Genomic DNA, 11,574 nt, shown 5'->3' on the forward strand with positions numbered 1-11,574 from the left:
GTAAAACAGTATCAGTTTATGCCAAATAAACGTGCTTAGATAGTGTTGTGCTTTAACAAGCTCCCAAACATGACCAGTTCCACTGTGACAGATCTGCCTTTCAGGTTAATATCCTATGCACCATTGGGTGATTACAGTCCTTGCAGACAACTAATGGCCTAAGTGTGATCAGTTACCTCTGAGCTTATCATTTCTCAAGGATTAATCCAACAAATAGTGACAGTGAAAGGGATAATTTATTTTCACTACTCCAAGTTTATCAGTCTAAAAAGAGTTTTGTATATAAACTACACAATGGTTGCAAAATCAATCTTTTACACCTGAACTATAAACTTTATTTAAACAAGGAAATAATGTAAATTTCAAGAAGGGATCATGGTGGGAGGAGTGTGCAGCTGTATAAACCAATGTCTGCAATTTCTTACAGAATTGCCTGACAAATGTGTGGGGTTTTTTTACAGCTGGCCTGAGAAATCATGCTGTCTAACTCATCCTACACCCTCATAGCACTGGCTGCTTTGTTAGTGACTTGCCATGCATTGAGTAAATGCCCAGAAATTTCTGGGCTGCCTGGTATCCCTGGAAGGAATGGTCTGAAAGGTAAGCAAACAACTTCTTTTGCAAGAGACCCACCTCACAAAGGCTGCATGAACGGACAACGCAAAAGGACACATGCTCTCAAGGAAGCAGATGTGTTAAGCACAGGAAGGAAAAGAGAATGGAGGAAATAGGAAGTTTAATATTTTTCTAAAAAACAGGAAAACAGGTCTCCTCTCTCTTCTGGGGGAAGAAACACCCTAACATATAAATATTTTATATATATGTAGAAATACTTTCTCCAGGTCTGCTGACAAGGCTAAAGCATGATCAGAATTATTCCCAGTCTCCCTGTATAAGGTAAAATATAGGGGGTTTTTAATGGATTGTGAAGTGCAGAAAGAGCTGCAATGTTGCTGGGGATGCAGCAAGATTTTGTGCTTCTACATTGCTGTTTGTTTTAGCTGTGAATTATGATCATGATTATTATCATGGGAGTACATTAGTGACTTTATTCTACATGTAGGACCTCCATTACCTGTGGGAAGTGGTATGAAAAAAAAGAATCTACCTTTACAGTGGGTTCCCATCTTTAGCAAGCAGTGCTGTGGATGTTTTTTACACTATTCAGAAACCTTCCACTACCACTGTTTATGGCTCCCATTAAAGCAAGATAAACATCCAGCGCTTTAAAAAGAAAGTCACACGGTGCCATAGAAACTGTTTCCTCCTCAGAGTATTCCTCATGCCTGTCATTACCAATGAAACCTGTCTTTGGCAAAGCCAGTTTCACAGATAAACTAACAAAAGGCTTCAGCCTGTAGAGCTTCAGTCTCGTTTCTGCAGAGGAGAATTACCAGCATTTCAGAGGATTGGATGTTTTTGTTAGTTTGCTTTAATATATATTAACAACAATGTGAAAAAAAATACTGGGAAAATATTTATTTTACTCTTGCTGATTTTAAAAAATACATTTGCAATTTAGTTCTGGAAAGTAATTGCTTTTATCCAGGGGATTGTTCCAAGCAGCACAGCCTAGTATAACTGTATGGCTTTTGTTTTTATCTGTATAGGTCTGCCTGATTCTTTGGCCAGCAAATTTGCTTTAGCAAATTTGAAGCACCGACTTTTCCAACTTGAGGCTGGTAATTCCTCCCCTTGTTACTTTTTCAGCTCACAATCAATTTTAAGTGCAATAGGCAAAATTAGTTACAGAGCCACAACTTGCAGGAAGGAAACTGCATTTCGGATGGGTACTACACCCCAAAACTCCATTTTCTCACTCAAAGCAAGGGAAGTCAGTCTTATTTCCCTGGAGAGAAGCAGATTCCTCTTGGCAATCATAATGCACATTTATTCAACTTGGGTTTATTAAAAAAAATATTCCGACTACCTGGTGTTGCACTTTCCACATGGATTCATGGAAACTCAGTCTTGTGCCACTTTTATCTATCAGCAGCCAGATTGTTAAAGGTGGTAAATTGTTTTGTACTGAAAAGGGTTTCACTAAACAATTATCATTTTTCTGTTTCCTTTGCTCAAATCTGAAGCATGCTGGTCGTCTTTAGAAAGTACACAAAATATAACAGGGTTGATATTTAAGAGGTGTTGGTGAGACATCCCTGTCTTGGAGACAAGGACAAGTGGTCACAAGCAGAAAAATATATTTAGTGAACAGTTAGTGAATGGGTAAAATTAAAGATCTTTATTACTCCTCTTCCTTAGCTCAATTTTTCCCTCTGTTCCTTTTAGCACTTTTAGTTTTCATCTCTTGATTTCTTTTTCTTTGCTTTTACATCAGTATGCCATAGAGAATTTACAAAGCTAACTCTTTTCATGTTTCAGCGCTTGCTTTGAATGGGAAAATAAGAAAAGTAGGAGAGAAAATACTTGCTAGCAATGGGAAGAAAGCTGACTTTGTATCTGCACTACAATCCTGTGAAGAGGTTGGAGGAACCCTTGCAGCCCCCAAGAACGAGGAGGAGAATAAAGCTATTATGGACTTTGTGAAACAGTATAACCAATATGCTTACCTGGGCATTACAAAGGGGGAGGATTCAGGTCAGGTTAAGTATTTAAATGGTATGCCTGTGAGTTATAGCAACTGGCACCAGCATGAGCCCAATGGCAAAGGGAAAGAGAAATGTGTGGAGATGTACACTGAGGGCTCCTGGAATGACAAAAAATGCAATATGTACCGTCTCACAATCTGTGAATTTTAGAGAATGGTCTTTCAGCCACCTCAGAGAATGGAGATGATGAAGTAGCTGTGTTTCGGGTTGATTAAATTCCTGCAATTTCTCTGTAGCCTAAAATATAAGATGAATCGTATTGTGATATTTTTTAGCCTTAGGAAAATACCAAATGTGCTAGGTGATTAACATGATTAAAATGTGCCTGAACTGATGTGCCTGATGTGTTTCTCCCTTTTGGAGGGTTGGGAATACTTCTGACTTCATTTCTCATGGCAGATTGTCTCCATACCTTTGTGAAGATTAGAGGAAAATTCCAAGGTTTGACTTGGGAGACTGGAAATGCTGAAGTTAAAATTGCCTGTGGCGTCATAGTTGGAAGCATTTTGAAGTACTTAATAGTTTCTTCCTCAAAAGAGATGCACAGAGGTTGACTTCACTGGAGCAATTATGGTTTCAGCTTTTGGACATCACTTTCAATCACAGAGCCTGTGTCACATTGAACCACTCACTGATTCATTAGCATCCACCTTTTGTTTTATAAAAATATCAATAATACTACTTACAATTAAATTTTCTAGTTTCAGAGGCTACTCTCTATAAAACACAAAGATAAATATTGCACTCAATTCAAGTAGGTAGAGTGTATAAAATGCCAAAGATTGCATTTTGTTGCTAAAACAGCACATTCCCTCAGAAAACCATGGGACTGCAGTGTTGGAAGGCCACCTGTCTTTTCTCAAAGCAGAAAATATTTTGGGAAGGCAGCTAAGAGTGGAAGTTCAATCAGTTCAAACACAAACATCTCTGCTGATATTATATACCAAGCAACAGCACAGACAGACTTCAACTCAAATCTGGTAGGACCAAGAAGCAACATTTCACAGAGTATTCTCCCTGCTGCTCTGTTTGGGCAGCTGGTGAGCAGGGGCAGCTGAGCACAGTTACCACCAGCAGCCAATTCTCACATTCTTACCTTGCAGTGAGGAAGCCCTGGGCTCATCCATCCTCATTTACACACTACCTGAGGGGGGGAAAAAAAAGAAAGCCCCAGCTTTAAAATTCATGCATTAAACACAATCTCCTCCCCCACATTTGGCTCTGTGCAGGAAGCCCCTGGGAGCTGGACCTGACTCTGGGCAGTCCCAGATGTTCCCAAGGCTCCCATGAGGAGGAAGAGACGTAGGGTCTGCTCCCATTCACTCCAAGCCCTGCCAGAATTTTGGCAAGGGATGATTCATCCCCAAGGTTCACGCAGCACTCCAAGTGATAAGAGAGCAGACTGGGATTCTGGAATGGAAAAGGTACACCCAGGACCACGCCAGATAGGTTTCAAAGTGTGAACCTGCTTTCAAACCAGCTTTCCAAAGCAGTTCTGTTTTGAGACCTATGACCATGGTACCATTTTAGCCAAAAGTTTCAAACAGGAAAGGAATAGAGCCATGACAACTCTAACTCTGTGGTTTTTGAGAAAAAGAGGTAAGGCTAAATTTATACCTTTTCATTTTCCTGGGTTTAGATCTGACCAGCTACACTAAATCTGCTAGAAAGGGTTGAAGGTTTGCTTAAAACTACCTCTTAAAGATTAGTATTTTAATAAGCAAACCTCATTAGTAGTTTTTGAGTCTAACTGTGCAGTTTCTTTGTTACAGCAAAGTGTTTACCTGTCACAAAAAAATCACCAAATCCTTCCCCCAAAAAATCCCTACCAACATCATCTTTTACTCTCTGAACTGAAAAAGCATATTCATTTACATATATCTCCAACTAGTTTTTGGGGTATCCTATCCCTTTAGTTAATGAAAAATTTATTTCTACCACATTTGGGATTGCAAAATGACTGTAGAGATCTCTTGTTAAGACCCTTGATGTGTAAAAATGTTTTACAAATGTTTTAACACCACATAACATCTATATCTAAACAGATTTAGACTTCAAGACAGCGGGGTGGTTTTCATCCAGTTAAGAAAAATAAGATTTTTATTTTCCAGTCACAAGCTAGTATTTATTACATCAATAAGCAAAGTATCTAAGCTAGGTCTAAAAGCCCAATTTTTTCTGCTTTAGCCATTATGATTGAGAAAAGGAGAAAATAATCAAATTAAACACATACATGCTGCTGAAAAATAAAAGCTCCTCAGATCCAGCCAGAGAACTGCTAGGCAGTACTTTCCTCTTTATGGTTCACACTTGATCTGTAATGTTGCTGGATTATTCTTTGCAGTTCCACAGAGGAAAAGCATACAGAAATTGTTTGGGTTTTGGTTTTGGATATGGCTTTTTTTGTGTGTGTGTGTTTGTGTATAACTCTATCAATTTATACCCTCAAATGCTATTTGAAATACCAGCATTTCAGTCTGTTTTTTTTGTGAAAGATCTGATTTCTCCATTTATGTTTGGTTTTTGGAGGTTTTTGTTTTGTTTTGGTTTGTTTTTAATGGACAGAGGGGTTGGGCACATGAAGAAACAAAATACATTGTTTCTGTGTTCTGCTATGGTAATATAAATTTTTTTTATAAAATCTTTCCTTAAAAGTGCAATATTAATTCCTGATGTATAATGACCAGACCAGGAAAAATCCAGGTTAATCTTTTTTCTTCATTTAAAATTATTTGCTACAGAAGTGCAATGTAAAGGTAAGATCCTTAAATTAGAAAATTAGTTACTGCCCACATACTATAGAAGCTGTTTATTAAGAATTAAGATCCTAGTACAAGTAAAAAGATGGCAAAAATTCCAACCCTTTTGAGGCAACTGGATCCTGTCTCACATAAGAGAAATTGAACCTGTCTCACATAAGAGAAATTGAATATAGTTAATAAGGTATGTTTAATAGTAAGACTTAGGCCAGAAAAATTAGGGATATTTATTTCAGAGAGAATTTTCTCTGGTCTAGAGTGATATCTCTTTTATAATGGTGTAATGTAATTAGTTATTTCAGCTTAGGGGTAATATTATCAATTTTGAGCATTCAAAAACCTCACACCAGCCCCCATCAATCCCTACCACATGTGAAGAAACTGACCATTGATTCCAGCAAACATTTTTTTTCTGATTTTCGTAGAAACTTGATTAAAAAAACCCCATGGCCCATGGTTCTCGAGAAAACTGAATTCCAGTTCAACCTGTTGTGAACCTAACTGGCAGGATGTGACACAGGCTGGCAGGGTTGCCTTATCTTGTATAAATTGTGAGCTGGAGCTCGGAGTATCAGGTTGCAAGTGATCTTTCATTATGGGAAGCTGAAGCACACTTTTATAAAATCCTATTAGCCAACAGCTACACAAACACAGCTGATTCCAAAACACAATAGATACAGGATTCTTGGAAATTAGAGTAGCACCTTAAAAAATGATAAGAGGTCTGGGATGTTTTTTTGAAGTCAGTGTTAGGGTTTGGCAGAATCTGCCTCAAGGGCTGTAACCCAGGTGATGCCAAGTGAAACCTGGAATGAAGCTTTCACCCATCTCTGCCCTTGTGGCTCAGGAGCTGAACAACACTGCAGAGAAAGGTTCCTTAACCCTTGAGGAGGCTCTGGCAATGGGAACTATTTAACTCTTAAAGAAATGAGATATTTTCTTGCTTTACAGCTTCTGTGGTTTTTCTCAGCTGAGCTACACCAAGTGACACATCAGAGACATCCAGCCCTCCTCTTGGATCCTTCACCTAAGTCTGTGGGGCAAGATGGCAGTAGCATTCATGTGCACTGATCACAGGTAAAATGAAACTTTCTGCTCTAAAATGCTGCTCATCATTTAATTTTTAAAAATGCCTGTTGAAGTCTGCTATCCCAAGTGCCTACATCTTGCTGAATTGCTTTTTGTGCTCAGCAAAAATAGCCTTAGCCCTCCTCTGAGAAATGGGACCTCGTGTCTCCCCATGCTCTGGGCTCTCCCTGCTATTCCCAGGCATAAGAGAGTTGCTGGGGAGAGCCTGACAATTATTCTGAAATGCAGAAAACACAGGACAAGGTGGAAACAAGGTAGGGTGGAAACAACATCAGAACAGAACAAAATCAACTTAAACAGAAAATATTGCTGGGGTTGGGGGCATTTAAATACAAACAGAAAATAAGAAAACAATTTTTAAGGTTACCTGTGAATAGTACCATGGAAGAAAAAACCTAACTTTCAGGAGACTAAATGTACCAAGGCAAGGCTAACAAACAGGCTTATGGAAGGAACACACAGCCATTCAACTCTGCCTGTATTTCTGAGCAGCTAAGAAAACAGCATTGACCCACCTCTGTCCTTAGCAGATTTTGCCTTTGCCTACATACACTGCACAACACAACCTACTCAGAATATCCATCATTTGCTTCACTGCCACTGAAACTAGGAAACCTCTTACTGATTGATGTGGAAACCAAAGAAAAGTTACCTCAGTACTCAAAGATAGTTTCTTCTTTATCAGATCTGTGTCCTTGAATCTTGCTAGACCTCTGTGATATGTGGTTCAAGGAAAGATCAGAAAATAGTTTACAAGCTATGGTAGTCATATAAAATAGTCTATGAGGCAATCATAAACAAGCATATTAGAAATGAAGGTGTATTTAAATATCTATTTAACTTGCACCACCTTATTAATATGCTGATGAAAATCAAGACAAGAAAGGTTTATAGTTTATCCAATCTACATCAGTTTTTCCTCAGGAGTCTATCACAAGAAAGCTTTTGTCCCCCCTTCTGGTTTCCCAGGCCCTGAGTCAGGATGTGGAACCCACAACTGCAGGCCAAACCTCCTCCTCATCTACACTTGCCTAACTTGTGGTTTCTTCCAGGTGCAGTTAAATGTTCAAGTTGTTCTCACCATGGATGCAAAAGGCCAGGCTCTGCCAGTGACCTTTTCTGGGCTCATCTAGATCCCTGGTACTGGCTTGTCTCACGTCCTCTGTTTGATTTTGGTGGGGCTTTTTTCCCAAAAAATAAAAAGTAAAAAATCTCTGCCAGAAGAATGTTGAAAGCATTACATCAAACACTCAAAAGCTAAGAAACGTGAAATTTGACAAGAAGCTTGAAACAAAGGTAGCTCGTGCAAATTGAAAACAGCCCTCTTCTGTCAGTGTGCATACAGCTGCCTGTTTGTTTTTCACAGGACTGGTGCACTCAAGGGCACTCAATAAACAATGCAGCAGGATTTAATCCAGCATCTGTGGGCACACCACCAAGGACAAAGGTGTTGGGGCACACATCAGAGGCTGAGGTGAGTGTGGAAGTGCAGGCACAGGGGCACAGTGCCTGTGGAGGTGACCTGGCCTTGCCCAAACCCAGTAGCATTGGTTAGGCTAATACAGATACTGCTGACATTCCCCTTCCAGTCCCAAAGCACCTCACTGCCCTGCTGTCCTGGCTCTTGGCCTTGCTGCAGCACCAGGATGCTGGCCTGACACCACAAGCATGATGTGGCCATATCATGGTTGAACTGGAACACAAACACCTTTCCTTAAAATCTTCACTGCACAGAGCTGAGAACAGCTGTAAAATACTTGGCAAGGCCATCTCCATTTCAGCTTCTCATCTTGGGCCTCTGTACTCGCAGGACTGGCATAAAGCAGCTTTTTTCCTTCACTGAGAGGTCCTTGCTCCACTGGAGAAAACTGCTCTTTTTGACACATAAACTTCCCCTGGAGTATTCTGTAAGTTATTTCAGCATGTGTCTCGCTCTCTGTCTCCTCTGCACGTGCTGCAGATTTGTCATTTGCCTTTGCTGCTACAATTGTGAGATTCTGTTTAGTTATGAGACTTTGGTCATTATCACTGGTAAGTCCTCAGTCTAACAAAAATGATGGTGGTGTTCCTGGTATTATTATATTTCAGGTGAACTTGTAATTGCTTATCTTCTGTGACATTTCCACACCCACTCTGTGGAAATATCAGGTATTTCAAATATGAATTGAGAAATTTGTTCTGTTCCAGGGTTGGTGTTTTAAAATGTGTGAAAATGTTTCTACAAGTTACAAAAGTACCTTCAAATACTTTCCTCATGTTTTAAGTATGTTTACCTCTTGAAGAAAACATTCCCCCTATCATTCAAGTTAAAGTTCATTCAATTTCCATTATATGCCAATTCATATCATATGATGTATTCTTTGTGCTCTCTGTAGATAAGAAGATGAATCTCAAGTTACATGCCCTATAAATTGGACCATTTAATGAGTCTTTCTTAATTCACACGGGAGCTGCTAGGTAAGTTGCACATCTTTAGATAGGTTGCTGTTTCAGCTATGTTGAATCTATTAAACTGTATCACAAGACTTTCCAATTTCAATGTGTGCATCAACATTTTTATTAACAATTTCACCTCTTTTTATAGACCATGTCACCTGAGGTGAAGAGATGTTAAAAATGGATGCTGCAATAGAAGAATAAGTATTAGCAGTTTTGCTCTTAAACCAATTGACAAAGACAGCATGTCCCACTTTGTTTTAAACATTCTCTTGCTAAAGCAGCCATGTGTCTATTGCTCTCCTGTAAAATGAAACTATAACTTTTTGTATGGGGAAAAATGGCATATAATGATATCTGATGTACAGGAAAGAGCTTTGAAGGGATGTTTTGGGTTTTTTGCTCTGTAGACTTTCATAGACTTAGCAGACTGTCTTTTGGGAAAATATCTTGATTGTCTGAAATAAGATCGCTTTGCGACTACATGAATGACATTCATGTCACTGCAGGCAAAGTCTAATATATGTAAGACTTCACGCTCAGAAAAATTCTAAAACATTCTCTTTTTTTATTTAAATGCAGGACTCTACCCTGGAGACTAAACCAGTCTGGTTTACCTTTAGCTTTAAATGATGCTGTCTCCACAGCTGCACAAAATCTTAGCAGTAGCTTTTTTCCTGCTCCCATTCTGTGCTCAAGGTAAACTTGCAGGATTTCTTCCATTCCCTTTCAAGCCTTTGTTTGGAGAAAGAAGCAACAGTGCAGATGAACAGCAAATACCAGGTATGTGAAGTTATCTCCATTTTTATCTGTTGTGTTCTATTTTTATGCTTTGAAAACTCAGTGCTATCTACCATAATCTGCTGTGTGATCTATTTGAAATAAAGTAATCAGGACTTATTATTAATTTCCTTACATGAAGTAAGATGCTTAAATCTCTATGTAATGATTCAATGGTTCAACTCACAGACAAAAGTTTAGAATTTTCTATAGACAAGAAACTTGTTGCTGAGCCCTAGGTTGTAGCTGTAAGCAAGAGCTTGAACAGCTCTGAAGGATTCTATGAAGGATTCAGTCCCTAGACACAGTTAAAAATCAGCTAAACCTACTGCACAAGTGCCAGAGTTTTGCCTGGACTGGCTCAATCACCTAGAGAGAAAACTATCTCAGTTTGCCAGTTCCAGTTTTCCATAAACATCCCTGCTCTGCAGGTGACTTCCAGGAACTTATCCCCTATCCTTACAAAGATTAATGTGTGAAGATATCACTTGCTTAAAACCCAGCAGTAAACTAAAACTTGTCAAACAAACATTTCAAAAGTTTGTATTAATTTCATATGATGAGTTCTGCTTTATTTGAAAGCCAAGACTGACATTGTAAAGCAAAGTGCATGCTAGCTGGTTTTGTTCACAGATCTCACAGCTCTGGCTGGTAATAAACACGGGGACCCCATCCATCAATTGGAATATCGGATTTCCAGACTGGAAGGAGGTATTTTATCTGCCTTTACTTTCCTCTGCTGCTGGGTTAGTGGGGATAGACCAGGGGGGCAAAAGTTGCTTCTTAAGAAGAAGGCAGAATTTTCTGCAGTTTTATAGCATTCTTTTTTATATCTTCTTCACTGTTTTATCAATGAGTGAAAACTTTCAAATGGGGGTGGGGGAGCAGGAGTTAGATTTTCATAACTAGTGGAAGACACCTGGGTAACAGCTCTGAAGTATGAGTGCAAGCAAGGCAGGAATGTGGCAGATTAAAATCCCTGCCTATGCAGAGCTGCTCCATGCACACCTTGTGCCCCCAACAGACAGAACACTAAAAACATACTAAGACAAGCATGACCAGATCAAATCTAAGATCCCACTCACTCAAGAACATTAGTATACTGCAAACCACCTCAGAGTCTTATCGAGAGTCTCAAAGAAAATCATACGCGCTTTTTTTTAAATAAAAAGAATTCCTCATTTCCTTTCCTCCTCCAAATTCTTATGTGATTCTCCTGTTTCATCTTCTGTGTGTTTCTTCCCTTTTCCCCCTTCTCCATTTTCAAATTTCTTTGATTTCAAGTTCTCCTTTCCTTTACCTTTTCCTGGGTTTAATCTAAAGTTATGGAGCAAAGTAGCAGGAGTTAAAATTGACAGCAAAGTGAGCACACAACAGCACACACATTTAACAGCTTTTCCCTTCTCTTGCAGTCCTTCGCTTGAACAAGATGATAACAGAGTCAGGAGGAAAAATCTTTGCTACCAATGGAAAAAAAGCTGATTTTGATGGTACAGTGGAAAAATGTAAAGAGGCTGGAGGCTCTATTGCCACTCCAAAGAGCCCTGGAGAGAATGATGCCATTCTGTACTTTGTGAAATATTTTAACACCTATGCCTACCTGGGGATAAAACAATCCCTTATTCCAGGAAGATTCCAGCTCCTGAACGGTGCTCAGCTGAGCTATACTAACTGGTATTCAAATGAACCTTCTGGCAAAGGGCAGGAGGAGTGTGTGGAGATGTACACTGACGGCACTTGGAATGACAAGATCTGCAACAAGAATCACCTTATTGTCTGCCAGTTTTAGTGCTTCCCTTGCTGCTCTCTGGAATGTGCTTCCCTATCACTCGTGTCTTCCTTTGTAGCTAGTGAACTTAGATAAACCAGCATGAAAAAATAAAATGCACTATTTCCCAGTC

At 39.3% G+C, this 11,574-nt stretch overlaps 2 protein-coding genes across 2 annotated transcripts; both read left to right on the forward strand.

Moving 5' to 3' along the window:
• The first annotated feature begins 471 nt into the window (after positions 1 to 471).
• On the forward strand, positions 472 to 2,825 carry LOC102038776 (pulmonary surfactant-associated protein A-like). The gene is made up of 3 exons (XM_014310328.2): positions 472 to 600; positions 1,611 to 1,682; positions 2,383 to 2,825. The coding sequence occupies exons 1-3, from the start codon at positions 477 to 479 to the stop codon at positions 2,757 to 2,759; spliced, it is 573 nt and encodes a 190-aa protein (XP_014165803.1). The 5' UTR covers positions 472 to 476; the 3' UTR covers positions 2,760 to 2,825.
• A 6,007-nt stretch (positions 2,826 to 8,832) lies between these two features.
• Positions 8,833 to 11,574, forward strand: LOC102043387 (pulmonary surfactant-associated protein A-like). The gene is made up of 4 exons (XM_005417281.1): positions 8,833 to 8,914; positions 9,476 to 9,676; positions 10,307 to 10,384; positions 11,086 to 11,574. Exons 2-4 carry the CDS (start codon positions 9,523 to 9,525, stop codon positions 11,460 to 11,462), a joined length of 609 nt encoding a protein of 202 aa, XP_005417338.1. The 5' UTR covers positions 8,833 to 8,914; positions 9,476 to 9,522; the 3' UTR covers positions 11,463 to 11,574.

This window comes from Geospiza fortis, unplaced genomic scaffold (genome assembly GCF_000277835.1).
Source record: "Geospiza fortis unplaced genomic scaffold, GeoFor_1.0 scaffold130, whole genome shotgun sequence".
NCBI classification, from domain to species: domain Eukaryota; kingdom Metazoa; phylum Chordata; class Aves; order Passeriformes; family Thraupidae; genus Geospiza; species Geospiza fortis.

Excerpts from the sequence above, each read along its gene's own strand:
- LOC102043387 (XM_005417281.1), top strand. The coding sequence starts at position 9,523 with ATGATGCTGTCTCCACAGCTGCACAAAATCTTAGCAGTAGCTTTTTTC. Across the intron at positions 9,677-10,306 it reads AGATGAACAGCAAATACCAG|ATCTCACAGCTCTGGCTGGT; the intron begins GTATGTGAAGTT and ends TTTTGTTCACAG. Across the intron at positions 10,385-11,085 it reads GATTTCCAGACTGGAAGGAG|TCCTTCGCTTGAACAAGATG; the intron begins GTATTTTATCTG and ends CTTCTCTTGCAG.
- LOC102038776 (XM_014310328.2), top strand. The coding sequence starts at position 477 with ATGCTGTCTAACTCATCCTACACCCTCATAGCACTGGCTGCTTTGTTA. Across the intron at positions 601-1,610 it reads TGGAAGGAATGGTCTGAAAG|GTCTGCCTGATTCTTTGGCC; the intron begins GTAAGCAAACAA and ends TTATCTGTATAG. Across the intron at positions 1,683-2,382 it reads ACTTTTCCAACTTGAGGCTG|CGCTTGCTTTGAATGGGAAA; the intron begins GTAATTCCTCCC and ends TTCATGTTTCAG.